This window comes from Oculina patagonica, chromosome 1 (assembly GCF_052425735.1).
Source record: "Oculina patagonica isolate OP01 chromosome 1, crgOcupat, whole genome shotgun sequence".
Lineage (NCBI taxonomy): Eukaryota > Metazoa > Cnidaria > Anthozoa > Scleractinia > Oculinidae > Oculina > Oculina patagonica.
In genome coordinates this window covers 23,336,636-23,356,683 of record NC_135758.1, presented here as the reverse complement: position 1 = coordinate 23,356,683, position 20,048 = coordinate 23,336,636, and the positions used below count along the sequence as shown (strand labels likewise).

The window sequence follows — 20,048 nt, the reverse complement described above, 5'->3', positions numbered from 1 at the left end:
CCGTCCGTCCGAGCCTGTGAAAGATCTGTAAATTCTGTAGCTGTAGCTTGGAGACAAGCCAGACAGCACATTTCCTATGAGCAATTTCCCCAGGCTTTAGTTAAATAGGTATATTATCATGCGATTCCCTCGCGTCATTATGCAGAAACTTTTTGGGTAAGGGCTCGTCACGCAATCTTGTGTTTGCACAGACACGTGTCTTTAGCTTCAATCTCCTATCGTCCGTCCGGGGTCACACGCAGGGGCTATATATTTGTTCGCGCCGACTGGCACAGTTCTCTCGAGCAGTGGAGATTCAAGTGCTCACACTCTTTCCCTGAAGTCGCTGCGATTTTTGCTTGTTTTCCTTAATAAACCAGACTAACTTTCGAAATTCAATTGTCCAAAATGTCTAAAGCCATAAGGAATCCGGAAATCAAGTTCACAAAGGTAAGCCACTGCTTTGCATTTGGTACATAGGTACATTTTAGGGTGACTATAAACTAACCCTCTCACTAACTAGTTAGTCACGCGCAAGGGATTAGCTAGTGCATTCATTTTATCAAGAGTTCTTTGAGAAAGGACCGTGGTACAAGATCGTCTAAGAGAAATTTTAATGGTGCGGAATTGTCTTATTAAATCTTGTAACATTTATTGACTTTATAGATCTGGGAATTTTGATGTCAGTTGTTTTGAAAGGTTGAAAGAAACTTGTTTAACGAGGGCGTCGACGTCGACGTCGACGTCGGTTTCTGTTGTCAAAACACTTATTAACCGATCGATTAGCCCTTCTCCTGCAAAAAGAAAGGTTTGCTCGGAGTGTATGATAAATATCTAGCTCCCACATACAGTCTCCTGATTTTGTCTTCGTTTTCCATTTATTAAATTTTATTTTTTCTGTGCACTGCACTGTTGGCAGGTATGCAAGTTCATAACGACGGATCACGCAAACGCGACCCGATAATAAAATCACGTGACAATCCTGTGTCAAAAAAATTCTTTAGATCCTCACCCTTAGTTAAATTTCCAAAAACGTGGTGGTGTTAGTGCTAGGGGGGTGGGGTGGTTGGTGGGGAGGTTGGGGTCTTATGTATATGTTATAAAAATGACATGGGGGCAGGGGACCAAAAATTGTACAGGAATCCATTTTGGGGTGTGTAGTTCTGTCAACATCTTTTACCTATTTTTTTTTAGTTCTTAATTCTTTTATTGACAAGTAATGCACCTGTCAATGTTAAGCCCCAGGGTGGGGTGGGGGGGGGGGGGGGGGCAGACACAGGGGATTTTGACATTTTCATGGAAGCCAGAGTCAAATTCCCCACCCCTGGGCACCTAGTGAATGTCAAATTTCACATATCTCCTCTTAATTTCTAACCCAGCGGACCATTTTAGATGTCAAAATCCCTACCCTATGAGAGCTTCACGATGTCAAATTCCCATGGGTTGCCCGCCCCCTCCCCCACCCTGGGGCTTAACATTGACAGGTGCATAATAAGTGACACTGATCAGATAAAGACAAAAATATTGTTAATGTCAATTTTAAATTTTTATTTACTTGACACCTTAACACTGGAATACAACTAAATGTAAGATTAAGTACTAGGATTTAAGGTGATCGATGCATTATCTCCTACCACAAGCCATAATAATAATATTATTAGATAAAAAAATTATTAAGTTTTTATTTTTTTTTGTTTGCCCTTCTTTTTCAGCTGTTTATCAATAATGAATATGTGGACTCTGTCAGTGGAAAAACATTTCCTACCATTAATCCAGTGACCGAGGAAAAAATTTGTGATGTGGCAGAAGGTGACAAAGTGAGTAAACATAGCCGTTAAAATGTTAGTAGTGCTGCATAATAACCATTCTACTTTGTGTGTAATCTGAGCATTTGTAGCTACAAGCACTAATGGTAATTTATTGGCTAACTTCTAGTCACTCCCACAAAATTTTCACCGAAACAAATTTTTGAATCATTGCTGTAATTCCAACACACTTCTTAACATGTGTACTGGTTAGTGCGTTGGACTCTGGATTGAATGGTCTGGGTTCAAGAGCTGGCTGGCACACTGTATTGTGTTCTTGAGCAAAAAACTTTACTCTCATAGTGCCTCTCTCCACCCAGGTGTATAAATGGGTACCGGCCATTTTAATCCTGGTGGGTAACCCTGGGATGGACTAGCATCCCATCCAGGGGGCAGGGGAGTAGAATACTCCTAGTCGCTTCGTGCTACTGAAACTGGGATAAGCTCCAGCCTGGTGGAACACTAGGCTTGTATGCAGACTTTTTACCTACATGTGTACACACTGACCCGAGAAAAGTTTCCTACATATGATCTCTCTCTTTAGCAAAGAGTTATATATCATTTCAACTGACTGCCGGAATGGCTAGGGATTAAACATGTTCCGTTGGAGCCATGAATGCAATGTAAATAGCATTTGAAGGAGGGTAAAGTGAGATGGACACTTCATTGTTCAAAATGAGAGGGGGAGGACTAGTTGTGGCTGGGTCCTTTCTTGCTCCAATCAGGGAGAGCCCTGAAAACAAATATATTGAAGGGAGGACAGGAGGCAGGAGGCAGTCCCCATGGCTCCTCCCCACCCCAGAACCATCACAGAACTCTTGTTCATTTTAAAGTGACTCCAGCCAGGATTAAAGCCTGTAGATCTGCCACTCTACAAGAACCCAACTATAAACTGATATATAGCTAGCGCTAGCATTAGGCAGTAACAGTTGAGGTCTTCCTTATTATTTGGTTTAATACTAGAATACAGGAATCTGTAATGATTTTCATATTCCTGTTTCAGGCCGATGTAGACAAAGCTGTCAAGGCAGCTAGTGAAGCTTTTAAACTGGGGAGTCCTTGGAGGACCATGGATGCTTCTCAGAGAGGCAAACTGCTGTACAAAGTAGCTGATCTCATTGAACGAGATTTGGACTATCTGGCTGTGAGTGTGAAATAATGCTGACATAGTCAGTTATTTATAGCAACTTTGGTAGGCAGGCAAAAAGTACTGAGAGACTTGATATTTAGAGCTATAGCAAGATCAATTTGCCTAGTATACGTACTACGAAAGTCTGATTTTTATGTAACCAACAAGTTGTAAGACATGAAATTGGCAGTGGCTAGTAATTAATTCTCATGGTTTGAAAAACTGTTTACGTCAGCCCTAATTAGCTATTGATTGTAACTTTTGTTTCAGATTATATGTGTTTCTGTTGTTGTTATTGTTGTTGTTCCAACACTGTTGTTAGTGTCTTGAAGTGATGTTTTTAATAAAACACTCAGATTTATCATACAGCTATAGCATTGCATAACTTTGTGTTGGCATGCTATATAAAAAACTTTTTTGCTTTTTTTGGTAGCTTATTATGTCTATACTTTCCGAAAAGTTAAAAAAAGAATAATGTCAAAGAGAGAGAAATCGGAATTTTTGCCGCCTAAAGTGCCCTCGGTAAGACAAAACAGTGGGTCCGGAGACTGGACACGAATTTGGCTCGAATGACGTAGTTAGTGGTTCCACGGATCAGTTTACACTTAGATTTTGTTCGGTACACAGTGAAGTTCACTACTTCACCTGAGATTGTTGCTGCTTTTTCGTTGATAAATCGAAATCTTGTCCGACAAGAACGATATGTTGCCATCTGCGAACTTGGCAGAGCGGGTTTCTAGCATAAATGAATCGCACAACGAAATATCGTGACACTAAATGGACTGAAGTAGCTAGTTGGACCTGTCCAACCGCCGCAAGCCGATCAAGCGCTCTTTCACACAAAGCGCTGGTCGACGAGGACGATCGAAGTTCGGCGAAGCAGATTCAAATGAGAAATTCCCTATAAAAAATGAATAACTAGAATTTTTATTGTTTCCAAAAGCACATACATCGACGGGCTTTGATTTTGTGAGTGGTTTCGCAGTGTCGCAATGTGCTTTGGAATTGACACGAGCGCTGCTTGCCGCGCCGAGGTTGCTTGCTTGTCGAATGTGTGAATTCAGGTTACGGTACGGTACGGTATTATATAACGATTTGGTGATTTTAATACAAGTAGCGATCAGTTGCTCGCTTTCATTTTGATTGTGTTCTTGTGTGGGAAAGTACAGTGGACTGACATATTTCTCCGAAGCGTGAGAGTGACATAATTAAACTTGACAACACGGCAAGATAACACTTCTTCAAACTCAAGATTAGCACTTTTTGACTTGAACGAAACCAAAAATTTCCTCTTCAAGAATAAACAGAACTGCAGTTGTTGGCTCTTAATGGTTCGTTAGCTCTACGGTATATTTTCAACCGTCGACTTCTTTATCCGGGGAATTATGATATTCACAAAATTCGTTATTTCTTTCGTCTATATACGCAAATTTTTGGAAGCCGTTTTCCTTTTCGGTGAATATACATTTTACTAATATACCGACCTCGACGCAGCCGTTATCCTCATTACTTAATGGCTACTTTTTGGTCACAATATTAGTACAGAATCACAAGATCGCCATAATCTATATTACTTAACGGCTATTTTTGGGTCACGATAATGATATAGGATCGCTAGGTAGCCGTTATCCACATGACTTAACGGCTAGTTTTAGGTAAGTATAATGACACAGGATCGCTAGGTAGCCGTTATCCACATGACTTAACGGCTAGTTTTAGGTAAGTATAATGACACAGGATCGCTAGGTAGCCGTTATCCACATGACTTAACGGCTAGTTTTAGGTAAGTATAATGACACAGGATCGCTAGGTAGCCGTTATCCACATGACTTAACGGCTATTTTTGGGTAAGAATAATAAAACAGGATCGCTAGGTAGCCGTTATCCACATGACTTAACGGCTAGTTTTAGGTAAGTTTAATGACACAGGATCGCTAGGTAGCCGTTATCCACATGACTTAACGGCTATTTTTGGGTAGGAATAATAAAACAGGATCGCTAGGTAGCCGTTATCCACAGGACTTAATGGCTAGTTTTGGGTCAGTATAAGAAAACAGGATCGCTAGCTAGCCGTTATCCACAGGACTTAATGGCTAGTTTTGGGTCAGTATAATAAAACAGGATCGCTAGGTAGCCGTTATCCACATGACTTAACGGCTAGTTTTAGGTAAGTTTAATGATACAGGATCGCTAGGTAGCCGTTATCCACAGGACTCAACGGCTACCTTTGGGTCAGTATGATAACACAGGATCACAAGGTAGCCGTAATCGATATGACTTAACGGCTATTTTTGGATCAGTATAACAACACAAGATCTCTAGGTAGCCATTATCCACATGACTTAACGGCTATTTTTTGGTAAGAATAATTACACAAGATCTCTAGGTAGCTGTTATCCACATGACTTAACGGCTTCTTTTGGGTCAGTAAAATTACACAAGATCTCTAGGTAGCCGTTATCCACATGACTTAACGGCTTCTTTTGGGTCAGTATAATAACACAGGAGCTCTAAGTAGCCGTTATCCACATGACTTAACCGCTTCTTTTGGGTCACGCACACACAGGCGAATAGACCGGCACAGGCAAAGACAGTTGTACTTATACCCTAAAGCAGTAACAAGGCGTTAACGTCACCGTTCCGTTTGCACAATCTGGTATGAAGGAAGTTGTGAAACCGAGCGAAAAACGACATTAACATTACCTAACACTGTGAGAAAAAAGGTTTACATGACGTAACACTTTTTCTACCTCTTTAACCAGTAGAAACCATTTTTAATATGGAACTAACGTTTTTTTATTTTAAACTAAATTTATAATCTTCCAGCATTGTTCTTAAAATTAGTTGATTAGCATTTAGAATAATCCTAAAACATTTCTGTCTATACGTTAACTAAAATTGTTACAGCCGGACATGGTACGTCATGTACCTTTCTGATAACGCCGAGATAATGATCAATGTCGAAGCTGATGTTGCAAGATGTTGAAAGTGTCCATTAACCGTACGGCGAGAGAAAAACTGGAAATTAAAGGAAAAATAAACATTTCGGAGATCTATGTATTCAATTAACTCTAGAGCGAAATAATGGATTTTCATGCTGGACTTAACTTTCAAACGTTTTTGGTTACCAAAACTGAGCTGAAAAAAGATAACGTGAAAGAAAACAGTCAAGCGCTTACAGGCCTGTAGATCTTTATCTCTTCTGCGATGGTTCGCACTTGGGAAATTGTCTCAATGTTTATTTTGCGTTCTGTCTGACGAGATTCGAAACTAATTAGTCCTTTGGCGTGCCGTTGCAAGGAATAGTTTATATTTCTCTGCAAGAAATAAATCATCAGAAAAGAATCATCAGATCTATTGTTCTCCGCTGGTGCCGATCGTTCCGTAAAGTATGGGCTACGAAGGCAATTGAGAAATATTGCTCTGATTGATTGCATAACCTCTGCGGTATTTTTGATAACATCAAAGCAGCGAAGATGGCAATGATAAAATATCAATTAAGTCAGATTGCAGCCGACGATAACAAATATTCAACAAGGAAATAACATAAAAAAAAATAACATTAGGTACCAGACAGGTACTTTTCACCATTGCGTCATGTATCGTGATAATCAACAAAATATGATAGGCGGTCATTAATTACTTGGAGGGAGGGCCGGTAAATTTTTGAAGAAGTGGGCTCAAACATTGTGACCCTATCCCAAATTGTAGCCCAGAAATTTGCGACCCTTCCCAAATGGGAGCCCAAAAAATCTTAGCCCTCCCCTCAAATTTGCCCCCCCCCCCAATAATTAATGACCGCTCCTTGACAAATACTGAAATATTTTCGTGTAAGTGCAAGAGTACATTAAAGGTTGTTGTTGTTGACAAAACAGACTGCTGATTGTTTTAAGGGGGGAGTGAATAGGGGTTGACAAATCCGCCGATCCGTGCTACTTTTTGGCCAAATCCCTCAATCCACCACTATTTTCGTTCAAATCCGAATCCGCATTACTTGAAAACTTTGTGTGGTATAGTTTCACTGCAACGCGACACTAGATGTTGTTTTAGGTCACCTTCTTAATAATTTTCGTTTCATTGCTTGTTATGGCGACAATTCCGCCTACAAAACTCCGCTTTTTAAGGCGAAATCCGTCAGTCCGCGAACTTATATACCCCCCTCTTTTAAGTGGTCCGCTGCACGGTTACACGCATTCGGCTGCAGGTATAACTGTCGAAAAGAAAAAGAATTTCCGTTTAAGGCTTCTTTTAAGTCTGCTTTAAGTCTAAGATCTTCTTCAATCTTCAACTGTTGTGAACTTATCTCTAATCAATAACAACGGACACCCAGCCAACTTTTTTCAGGGCTTTTCTTTTGTAATTTAGGAAAGAAAATCTCTAACGGTTCAGCCCCTATTTCTTTTAAAAAATGGTTTTTATTTGACTGATAACGGCTACCTAGAGATCCTGTCTCATTATAGTGACCCAAAAGTAGCCGTGAAGTGATGTCGATAACGGCTACCCAGAGATCTTGTGTTATTCTACTTACGCAAACGTAGCCGTTAAGTCAAGTGGCTAACGGCTACCTAGAGGTCTTGTTTTATTTTACTTACCCAATGGTAGCCGTTAAGTCATGTGGATAACGGCTACCTAGAGATCTTGTGTTATTTTACTTACCCAAAAGTAGCCGTTAAGTCATATCGATAACGGCTATCTAGAGATCTTGTTTCATTATGCTGACCCAAAAGAAGCCGTTAAGTCATGTGGATAACGGCTACCTAGAGATCTTGTGTTATTTCACTTACCCAAAAGTAGCCGTTAAGTCATATCGATAACGGCTATCTAGAGATCTTGTTTCATTATTTTGACCCAAAAGAAGCCGTTAAGTCATGTGGATAATGGCTACCTAGAGATCTTGTGTTATTATACTGACCCAAAAGTAGCCGTTAAGTCAAGTGGATAATGGCTACCTAGAGCTTCTGTGTTTTTTCCTACCCAAAAGTAGCCGTTAAGTCATGTCGATAACGGCTACCCAGAGATCTTGTGTTATTATTCTTACCCAAAAGAAGCCGTTAAGTCAAGTGGATAACGGCTACCTAGAGATCTTGTGTAATTATTCTTACCCAAAAGAAGCCGTTAAGTCATGTGGATAACGGCTACCTAGCGATCCTGTGTTATTATGCTTACCCAAAGGTAGCCATTAAGTCATTGGGTTAGTGGCTACCTTCAGGTAGGTAGTAGTTATGTTCTAATCCAAAGGCAGCCGTTATGACACTGGGTTAGTGGCTTCCTCCAGGTCTGTAAGTAAGTTATGCTCTCTGACCAACCATTTGGCTTCTTAAATAGCTCGTATGTACTGACAAACGAAACTACGAAAAAAGCCGTTATCTAAGTGCCGATCTCAGTGTATTGTTTAAAAGTGCATTCGCCATAGAATACTACCGGAAATGCAGACGTGAATGACAACATTCGAAGAGCGCTACTTGAAAACAAACAAGCATTTCTAACCGGGCACTCAAGTCGAATTTACATTCCATATTTTTGCTTCTTTCACAGATGCATTCGTTTGCGTCTGGCGATCGATCGTTTCAAGTGTTTGGGAAAGGAAACGACTGCTACCTTACGAATGATAACTTACGATCTACTAACCATACAAATTAAATTTTGAGGAACAAAGTCTCATAATAAAAGAATAACACGTATACTGTACCCAGCTGTGTAACATTGTAAACTCCTGGCGCGACTGCTAAATCTTTCTTCGGCTAGTCAGGGCAGAATGATATAGAGAGACCACCATATCCTTTACAGAGATAACTCTTTTGATAAATTTCCTCTTCGCTTCATGAGTTTATCGTTTCATTTGTGGCAAGGAAGAGCTTTTGCTGAGAACAGCGATCCTCGAACTGCCGACGGAACAGAATTCGTTTCTTCTTGCGTTTTCATCAGAACGAATAGCTTTACTATACACATTGAAATTTCGCTTCCATTTACTCTGCGAAGCTTCACCAAAGGAAATAAGTGTATTTGATGCAGTTTCGTTTGTGCAATTGCCTTTGTTTGACTCAAAAGCCGAAATATAGCTTTCGCCAGCCCTCTTTGCTCTCTTTACGCCATAATCCTGGTGTCTTTAGAACCACTAAGTACGTCATTTCCGGTGAAACCGGAGCGTTTGGCCGCGCGCGAAAAGGGCCCACTTCAAATTGCGAAATCCAAACTTCGAGGCTCAAAAAATACTAGAAAAAAGCGCTTTTGATATCTTAAACACGCGTATTCGTGCTAACTTAGACATAAACAAGCAAATTGAGCAAAGTTATTTTTTACTTCATAGGCACTTTAATACCATGTCCTTCTTCTACTGAAAGGAGAAAGTAGGCTGCAGCATTATGTTATTGTTTTGCTAATTAATTAGTGCATTTTCCTTTCAAAACCCAACTGATAGTCCCTGGAGACATTGGACAATGGAAAAATATTTTCTGATGCTGTGGGTGATATTCATATATCAGCAAAATGCTTTAGATACTATGCTGGCTGGGCTGACAAGATAACAGGAAAGACCATCTCTTCTGGTTAGTACATGTAAATCAACTGAGCAGAAAATGTTTCACACTATCTGACCTGTGCCACACTTAGGTAGAATCAGAGGCAAGAGCAAAGGAAAAAATGCAATAAATATATTATTAATGCCTAAGTCATAAATGGAGGTTGAGTGCCTAGCTAGGAACCTGGGCGCTGGAGCTGCCAGGTCGCAAGAACAGCCGAAAAGCCTGCCCTAGCCACACTCCAGCCACGAGCCCTGCCCGCCAGCCCAGCCCAGCCCAGCACCTGTCACACTGAACTAGGAGTTTAGTGGAAAGCTAAATAAATACATTACTAAATAAATCAACATAACTAAAAAAATATATAAATAAAATTAAGGGGGTGTGGGGGAGGCGAAAAATGCTGAACAAGGAACGCCTTGTGCACTATGCACAGTAGAACTATGAGCACATGTAACACGCACGCATACAAACGTGACCACAAACTGCTTACTGTGAGTTCCATGAGCCTAGCCCTGTGGCCCTGTGGCACACCTAGAACAGTGGGGCAAAGACAGGCCAAAATGCCCAAGCACAGGACAGCCGCCAAGCCACCAAAGAATGCTAATAAATGCCACCATGCCATGCCATGCCAATGCCACGCTAATGCCAAACAAATGCCTCAGTCTCCAGCTACAGAGCAGCTAGCTCCTAGTATGTTGTTTACTTAGGGAGAGATTGTGGCAAAATGGCTAGTGCACTAGACTCTGGATCTACTTCAGGGGTCCAGATTTGATCCCTGGTTAGGGTCACTCTGTTGTGTTCTTGGACAAGACACTTTACTCTCAAGTGCCTCTCTCTATAAACCAGGTGTATAAGTGGGTACATCATCATCATCATCATCATCATCATCATCATCATCATCATCATCATTGCAGCACCTCCTGGTGGTGCATAAGGCGGCATAAGCGGGTACAGGGCTCAACAATACCACTTGATGGTAATAATCCATCAAGATATAAAGTGCTAAAAAGTGCTGGAAACTGTTACACTGCCACCTCAAATTAATGCTGTGGGCTATACCCTGTAATGGATTACAATCCCATCCAGAAGGAGTAGAGATAAACTCCTAGTGACTTGATCAAACAGAAACTGGGATACGTTTCAGCACCTATGTGGGACACTGTGGCCCAATGCAGACTTAACCTTACCATCACAGGCATGTCAACCATGCCAATGGCTATACATCTAGTACAGTACATCTGTGCAGAGGGCTACTGTTACATAGCCTTTTGCGTACAATTTGCACACCAATGATGAAGCTAGATTATTTCCACTGTAACCCCAGCTGTGCTGTTAATATCTCAGTTTTACTTCTCTTTTTGCAGATGGCCCTTTGTTTGTGTACACCAGACATGAGCCTGTTGGTATAGTTGGAGCCATTACTCCATGGAACTTCCCTCTTGCCCTGTGCAGCTTGAAGCTTGCTCCAGCCCTGGCTTGCGGCAATGTTGTTGTACTTAAACCAGCTGAGCAAACTCCATTAACAGCTCTTTATCTAGGATCTCTGTTGAAAGAGGTAAAACAAAAAGATCAATGAGTCCTTTGACCTAAGTGATAAGGATCTTATATACCAAAGATTTTTGCAAATTAGATTATTGAAGATCTATAAGAAAAATTTCAAAGATGACACAGTCTTAGGAAGTATCCATACCCACCCTATGGAAGGTCACTGGAATTTCTGAAGGGGTGGGGTCCAGGCTTTTAGCCAGGTGGGAGTCCAGGAGTCCTATTTCAGAGAAAATTAATATGAATAACTGTATACAGAGGTTTTTTAAGCAAATTTGGAAACCTTTGATACCTTTGCACTCATAGCTGCAGAAATACACCATGCATGCTCCTCAGGCCCTCCTATGGGGACAAAGTCAGGCCTTATAATAATTTTGGACTCCCACTTTTTTAATTCCTGGCTAAAAGCCTGGTGGGGTCTCAACAGCCAAACATTTTCAATTGAAGGAAAGTATGGGGCTTAACTGGAATTTCCATAGAAGAGGGAGGATTCAAACCAAAAAACCTTCCGTTGTCAAGTCACCATTGTCATTTAATTAATTTCAGGCTGGCTTTCCTCCTGGTGTAGTAAATATCATCTCTGGTTATGGTCCCACAGCAGGAGCCGCAATATCTGAGCACATGGATGTCAACAAAGTGTCATTCACTGGATCAACTGAGGTAGTCAGATCTTCCATTTATTGCTTAAACAAAGGAAATAACACTGATAAGTGTATCTATTGAACAGTCACTATGTCACACCCCAGCCTGTTGCGGCCTTTTTTGTATGAGATTACTTTTTCTGTCAAAAATATAAGGCTAAGAGTTGGACCTTGAATTGGGGTGGAACCTTTCTGTATAAAGTTTTGTCAAATTCCCTCTCCCCTCCCCAATAATGCCTTTATAAGGCTAATTGCAGCTATAGACTTCGATCAACATACATTGCATGCCTAGCTAGGGCACTAAATTAAGTTTTTCTTTGTAATGTTATATCTACTTTTAAGGTTGGGAAGATTATCCAAGCAGCAGCGGCCAAGTCTAACCTGAAACGTGTGACACTGGAACTTGGAGGAAAGAGCCCTGTCATTGTTTTCGCCGACACTGATATGGACGAAGCAGTACAGCTTGCCCATCGTGCCTTGTTCTTCAACCAAGGACAGTGTTGTAATGCTGGCAGTCGTACTTTTGTACAAGACACCATTTATGATGAGTTCGTAAAAAAGAGTGTGGAAAGAGCAAAAAAGCGTACAGTTGGGGATCCATTTGGTGATGGAGTTGAACAAGGACCACAGGTGTGGCATTAAAACATACCATTAATAATTTATTTATTACGTTCTAAAAAGTAAGGACCGTCATTACTTTAGGATTTAAACTAGCGTTTTGCTGTTTGGTACTTTTGGAGCTGAGGGTACAGTAAACACCCGCGTGTAAGAACCTACAATTTTCTAAGTTTGGCAAAATAGGTTCTTGTATTTGGGGGTAGTTATTGGTAATTTAGGCTAAGTAGGTTCTTAATAAGGTTCTTAATTTCTAAGGAGGAGCCATAGTTTTGATTGTACGAGAAGAAAAAAAATGAGTTTGGTCCTTCATTATGCAGCATTTATTCATAACTGTATTGCTTCAAGCCTCATGCAAGGTCCAAATTAAAGAAGGCAATTACAGTCTATGCGAATCTGTCTTTTCTTTACTTGTAAATACAGTTTGGGATGTTCTGTTAAAAATGTTCATAAAAATTTTCTATAACCCACATAAAAGAACCTGCTGAAATTTGCTTGGCTAAACAGGTTCTTATATTTTGGGGTATTAAAATGGCAAATTTCTGCCAGCAGGTTCTTAAACCACTAGGTTCTTACACGCGGGTGTTTACTGTACTTGCAACTTTTAGGAGGTGACGCTATACTTTCTTGTACTTAGAAACCAGCAATAGCATTTGTAGGCTGAATTAAAAAGCCAGGGCTCAAACCAGGAGAACTTGAGTCCAGTGCGCTAATAATTTGGCCACAGTGGCTATGCCTTTTTTATCATATGCAAACGTATGCAATGGGAAGTGATAAAATGCAGTTGCATGTCCATGTTTTATTCAATTGTTTTGATGCATTTTTCCAGCTACTGTTGTCATTTAATGCGAACATAAATTTAAATTGCAAGATTTCAAAATTGATGTATCAGATATGAACATTCCTTTGACAACAGTGAGGATACTTTCTTCTTACTTTCCCTTGTAAAAATTTTACCGCGATCGCGCCGCGAACGCGCCGCGATTCGCGCCGCGAATCGCGGCGCGTTTTTGGCCGCCGCGATTGGCGCGATCGCGCCGCGATTCGCGCCGCAATTCGCGCCGCGATTCGCGCCGCGATTCGCGCCGCGATTCGCGCCGCGATTCGCGCCGCGTTTTTGGCCGCCGCGATTGGCGCGATCGCGCCGCGATCGGCTTGGATCGCGCCGCGATTCGTGCCGCGATTCGCGCCGCGTTTTTGGCCGCCGCGATTCTCGGGATGGGTCGGGAATCGCGCCGCGATTTGGCTTGAATCGCGCCGCGATCGCGCCTAAATCTATAAATTTAAAAACAATTATCTTGGCGTTTTGCATACCGACAAAACAAACACACAGACTGTATCGAAACAACATCATTTATTTACAGAAGCTTACAGAAAAAGACGGCCAGTTTCGCTGCCGAACACAATTAAATTTCGCAAAGCCGGAGAGCGTGATTGAGTCTTTAGTTTACAAGCAAATAAGTGAACAGTTCTTCTGTAAAATGTGAACAACACATACATAACGACAACTAACCTTTTACTCGTGCTCAAGCGAAAGAAGATGCAATGATGTGATCCACCAAACGAGCGAACTATCTCTCACATCTGCGAAGAAGCCGAACCGTCGAAGATGCGCTTTCTTTTCCCCGAAGCTTTTAATACAACATTTAAGTCCCAAGCATCAACAGGTACAACTTTGCATTGAATGGTCCTTACCGTCAAAATGTTTTCCTCTTTCCACTGTTCGAGTTTTGCATTTTTTTTCATATTCACAGTTTAGCTGTAGTTCAGTCAACAAAGTCCATGACGAAGCGACGAAGCGCTAGCTGTTGAAATTATAATAAACTATCGCTCGAATTAACAAAACAAATTCTAGCAGTTTTCACAGAGACCCTTTTCCCTCAAGTTAGGTCGCTTCTAAACTCTTGTTATTAACAGAAGCAGCTAATAAAGAACACATTTTTCCAGTCCTGATTGTGAAGAGAAAACATACCAACTTTCTCGAAATAAAATTTCTCTTCTGCTTGGGATGGCGTAGCGATTGCGTGTACTGGGGACCTTAAGATACCAGGACGGGACGAGCTAGGACGGCTACCGGAAGTAAATTTAGACAATCAGGCATGCGCACGAGACCTCTCGACTCATCTCCCGGCCGTCCTCTTCTCGTCGAGGACGGCATTTCACCCGATTTGCCGTCGTATCGAGAACGTGAGTATATTACGCTTGTTTTAGCTCCGAAAATGTTTTAATCGACGTTATTTTCGGTTATACCGACGAGAATGTTTATTAAGTTCGCATTTTTCGTGATTGTAGCGTAGAAATACGTTGAATTTCGACAAAATGTGAAAATATTCTTCGTCTGTTCATTTGAGTTTCAGTCGCTATCACGCCGGTATCGCGAGTGATCAAGCGGAAAAGGAAACCTGCAAAGAAAATTAATCAGTGTAAGTACAGTTGAGAAAATTATGTATGAACGAGTGCACTGAAAGCATCTGTCGAGCAAATTTAATAAATGTACACCAGTAAAAAAATCGATCTTTAGTTGTGAATACCCGGCCGGAACTTGATGTTGTGTTTGTTTATTACAAATTCTTGTTAAATACAATTACAGATGCAACATTTGCACGAAGTTAGGATTGTCGACAGGATTTTTGACGCTCTGGTGAAAAAAGGAAAGCCACTGCTTCTTTGAGAATGTGATTGTACCCTTTTTTCTAGGTCACTCATCTGAACCAGGCCAGATCGTTTCGTGCAGTGTTTTCGTGTTAGTTTATTCATACGGAAATGTTGAATCCTTTATTAAATACTTAGGTGTTTGCTTTATATAAATCAAGAAGAACAAATTCAGCGTTTTCCGTTCATAATCGTCTAAGTTTGATAGGAAATGATTTCTACCAACTCGAAAGGATTAGTTTTGTAAAGTGCTTTTATAAAGCTCAAATTATTGACGTCGCCGTCTTGTACGAAAATACACATCTTAAGCATTTTATCTTTAGCGACATGACGGGACCCGCGTGAATTTCCCGCGGCCACTGCCGTCGCCGTCCTGGCCTTCCCGTCCTCGTATCTTAAGGTCCCTACTATGCACTACGTGACCTAACTCAGCCAATCGTAACGCTCAGTTCACGACACCTTGCGGCAAAAGGCGGGAAAGGACTTCGATGTGTGTGGTCTACGATCGTGGATAAAGATCTATATAAAGCTCTAAAAAAAGCTCATTCTGACAGCCTCTTCGGAGCCACAATTAAATTAAATGCCATATAGAGGATTTTTCAATGCAAAAAACGCAATTGCAGCGCATCCTGATTGTATTTGCATTTGAAGAAAATGGCCGACAGAAATTTGTCATTGGATTGCTCAAAGGTATTAAGGTTCCTCAAAGATAAGAAAAGAAAGAAACAAAGTGTTTGAAAAGATTAAAAAACGGACTGTTAAGAAATAAAAATTCTTATCTTTTAATTTATCTTTACTCATTATCACGCGCCGCTTTGTCGCGCCAGTTCGTCTAGACTAAAACTAAATAAAACTTTTCTCGTGGGAATCACGTCCTCACGGCTCACCGTCACGTAATAAAATGTTTTTCGACATTTTAAATCAAACTAGTTTTATAACTACTTTGATTAGTACTTAAAGTTTATTTCATCAATACAAGTCATGATTTGCGTTACGACCACAGCATGATTTGTGAGAGTTTCAAAGCATATTGACTTTCTCCCGGTGATCGAGAAGTGAGTTCTCGCCGGGAACACTTCCCGAGATTTATTCCAGCCCCCCAAATCGCGGTGCGGTGGTAATCAATCGCGCCGCGATCGCACTCATCACGCCGCGATCGCGACTATCGCGGCAATCGCGGCGCGATCGCGACATTCGCGGCGCGATCGCAACTATCGCGGCGCGTTCGCGTTCATTTACAATCGCGTCACTATCGCGGCGCGTTCGCGTTCATTTACAATCGCGTCACGCACGATCGCGTCGCGATGACAACAAATCGCGGCGCGATCGCGTCAGTCGCGGCGCGATCGCGACATTCGCGGCGCGATCGCGGCAATCGCGGCGCGATCGCGGTAAAATTTTTACAAGGGTTATTGTGAAGTGTGTAAATGTAATGACTGGCTATCTGTTTTGCTTACAGATAGATGATGAACAGTTTAAAAAAATCCTTGAGTTGATTGAGAGTGGAAAAAAGGAAGGAGCAAAGCTGGAGTGTGGCGGCGCTCGGCATGGAGACAAGGGTTATTTTGTACAACCTACTGTTTTTTCAGATGTCAAAGATGACATGAGGATTGCCAAAGAAGAGGTGCTTGTCTTGTTCACTTGTTCTTAGTTTTTCACTATAGAGAGAGTTGACTGTATCTGAGAATATTATCGAAAGAGCAAGTGTCCTGCACATATAATCATTCTGCTTTAATTACCTACTTTATAAAGGCCTTTTTACCCCACCTTGCACATATAGCTCCCCATACCCCCCCTGCCCCGCACCCTTTGGTATGTGTACTTCATCTTGCAGGGCTGTTATTAAGGGCCATGTTGATAACCCCGGATTTTTGTAACACCTGGGTGATATCTTCAATGTAACACGTGAACAATGTAAAAACTTAACTACACCACTGTCTGGATGAACTTTTGGTGCTTCACTCTAGGCGGGGCCCAATCTTCCTTTCAATTCTGCTGCAGCAGACCTTCGATCATGTTAACCTTGGTCTCTCTCTCCTGCATTTACCCTCCAGAGCCCAACTAAAGGTCTCCTATGTGAAGTTTTTTCCTTGTGCCCCAGTAAAATGTTGGGCCAGAATGTTTTCAGCTGGCTTTCACATCCAGGCATCATACATGGGTGCTGTTCTGGTGTCCCCTTTTGCTCAAAGATGGGTTAATTGTTGTTGGGGCCTCGTAGGGAATTCTCTAATTGCCATTAATATTTTTACAGGGTGGGGTGATTGGCTCTATCTGATGCCCAACTGCCAACATGAAAGGCTAAGGGCCTGATTCTTTGTCAGGTCTCTCTCCCTTGACCAGTCAAGCATGGCTGAACTAGCAGGGGCAAAAGCCCCAGGCAGCATAGCTCTTGGGATCAATAAGATACGCAAGCCTCACCCCTACTAGAAGGTGACATGTATGCCTAGGGGGAGAAATTGTTTTCGTTTTATTTATCAAAATAGAAACTGAATAAAGATGCAAGTGAACAATTCATGAATTACAATGATTTAAACTATTCTTTTTTTTTCATTAAAGATTTTTGGCCCAGTTCAGCAGATAATCAAATTCAGTGATATAAACGAGGTTATCAAGAGAGCAAATGAGACAACCTATGGCCTTGCAGCAGCAGTATTTACAAAGGACATTGACAAGGCAAACACCATTTCTCACAGTCTGCTAGCGGGGACAGTTTGGTTAGTAACAATAATGATATTGCAGCATCCTTAATGATATGATATAATAATTTATTATGATGATAATTTATTATGACATTATTAGAGTAAACATTGTAGTGTCATATCTTTATAATTATTTTGTTGCAAAATAATGTTAATTTTTGCAGTCAAACTTTGTCACATGCTTTCCTCTAAAGAATTAACAAAATAATGCAGTTCATTTATTTAAATTTCTGTCTTTCCAAAACTTATAATAAATTAGGGGGGGGGGGGGGGGGGGGGGGAAGGAGGGAGGGGGAAAGGGGGGGAAACCGGAATTTTACGGTATATAGGGATAGAGAGTTAGTGCAAAAAAATGAAAAGGTGTAGTAACATTGTCTGATGTTGCAAAATAATTCTTTCTGATTACCTTACATTTGATGTAAATTATTTTGTTCAGGGTCAACTGTTTTATGGCTGGAATCCCTCAGGCACCTTTCGGAGGCTTCAAAATGTCTGGATGTGGAAGAGAATGGTAACATTATTTTATGATAAGGAACATGTAAGATAAATAATATAAAATTACCTTTAGTTATTCCCTTAAATAATTACTGGGGGCGATTATTTCAGTGTTTTTTTTGCTCCAAAAAGGGAAGATAATACGAGGGGAAAGGAAGGCAACTAATTGAAGGGGGATATTGTTTGAAATATGGCTCCCTGGAAGTCATGCAATGAATATTTATTTTATTATATCCCATTTAGTCATAATCACATCAAGTACACTGAACACAATCTAAGTGCTCTCAATTTGGTTTATTTACAGTGTTAATATCCAGGGTGTCAGACCTTGAGTCATTGTAATCCCAGTATGTTGTAAATTTCTATATTAGAGGGAGGGTGGTGATATTATTATTATTTTTATTATTATTTTTATTATTATTATTATTATTATTATTATTATTATTATTATTATTATTACAAATGAGGAAATATGTAATGTGAACTGTTGTGAAAAGGAAAAAAAAGAAAGTTATATATCATCTTTATATCAAGCCTGAAAAAAATTCATTTTCCAACAATTTTTTAAAAAATTATTTAAATTTACATGTAGTTATTTTTATACACTTAGTTCTTAAGAGTTAAACATCGTCATTAATTAGCATTCTGGATAAAATTAATAATGATTAACACAAAAATTACATTATTTTGTTTTTCAGGGGTGAATATGGCTTACTGCCATACCTGGAGGTGAAAACGGTAAGCGGTAATATTAATTGACAATAAACGTATGCCATTGATAGTAGTTATCCAATTTTTAATTATCATGTTTTATCTCTGCTAGATTTCAACCCACAACCCTAGTTACATTTAATTGTTCTTTTTTAACATGTATGGTACAGAATAGATACAATTTTACAAAGTACTGTACTAAGACTGATTGTGTTAGACTGTTATTTATTGCCTTTTTCAGTTGTTGGTAAAAAATATTTTTTCAAAGTAATCACAGTAGTTTCAATATAGGGGTGACATATGATCTAAAACGTCCGTTAAACTTTCTTACACCACACCCTTGCCAAATAGACATAAATTATTTATTTATGGAAAATTTTTTAACCACATGGCATGGTTAAGTGTCTAATGGCACTGGACTTATATTCAAGAGGTCCTGAGTTCTGGTGGGGGGGGGGGGGGTGTAGAATCCCATATGAAAGGGGTGGGAATGCTCCTCTGAAATTTTGAAAAGAACCCTTACAAGAGACCAACTGGGCGTGGCTCAAGCTTTCTTTGAACCCTAAAAGATACCACAATACTAAAAATAGAACTTATATTTGTATATTTCTTCAGGTGCAACCCTAAACAAGACCTTGATGGCTCAAAATATTGGCATTTTGCTCGGAACACGCTAATAATTGAGACCAAAACCCCAAAATTTACACCCCAAAGTGAGAGGACTAGGCATCCCTCACTTTTCATATGAGAGTCCTCCCTTCCTTGGCCTGGGTACTGGAACATCTTTAAGTTGGGTGTATTCTATGAGCTTTTTTTTTTTAAAAAAATGCCATTATAATGAGGCACATTCTCCTGCATGATCATGCTGATGGTACTTAACTTAACTTGTCTGTCTTCTTGTAGGTTACAACAAAAGTCCCAACAAAGAACTCTTAAAGTGTCATAGCACCAACTGCAGTTACGATCACACTGCATAGCTGCATAGAAGCAAAAGATACATAGTTAAGAAAATATTATCCAGAAAGGGACTATAAATAATCAATTTTTGATTTAAAGCGTACTGTGGCATATCTTCAACATGCAACATCTGAGAGATCAAATTATTTTAATATATGAGTAATTATTAAAATTAATTATAATATAACAGACTATGGTTTCATGTTTTTGATTGTCATTCCTTCACTGTAAAGACTGTTGTCTGTACCATACCCAGCTATGGGAGTCATGCATGGTGGCCTAATGAATCTTGCTTGACATGC

General features: G+C 40.3%; 1 protein-coding gene across 1 annotated transcript; it reads left to right on the top strand.

Annotated features, from left to right (window-relative positions):
- The first annotated feature begins 280 nt into the window (after window positions 1–280).
- LOC144661666 (aldehyde dehydrogenase 1A1-like) lies at window positions 281–19,938 on the top strand. Its single transcript, XM_078522476.1, has 12 exons — window positions 281–429; window positions 1,692–1,796; window positions 2,788–2,928; window positions 9,332–9,458; window positions 10,796–10,986; window positions 11,523–11,636; window positions 11,960–12,247; window positions 16,344–16,508; window positions 17,441–17,598; window positions 18,020–18,094; window positions 18,777–18,816; window positions 19,693–19,938. Exons 1-12 carry the CDS (start codon window positions 388–390, stop codon window positions 19,723–19,725), a joined length of 1,479 nt encoding a protein of 492 aa, XP_078378602.1. The 5' UTR covers window positions 281–387; the 3' UTR covers window positions 19,726–19,938.
- The last annotated feature ends 110 nt before the right edge of the window (window positions 19,939–20,048 follow it).

Excerpts from the sequence above, each read along its gene's own strand:
- LOC144661666 (XM_078522476.1), top strand. The coding sequence starts at position 388 with ATGTCTAAAGCCATAAGGAATCCGGAAATCAAGTTCACAAAG. Across the intron at positions 12,248-16,343 it reads GAGTTGAACAAGGACCACAG|ATAGATGATGAACAGTTTAA; the intron begins GTGTGGCATTAA and ends TTTTGCTTACAG. Across the intron at positions 17,599-18,019 it reads CTGCTAGCGGGGACAGTTTG|GGTCAACTGTTTTATGGCTG; the intron begins GTTAGTAACAAT and ends TATTTTGTTCAG.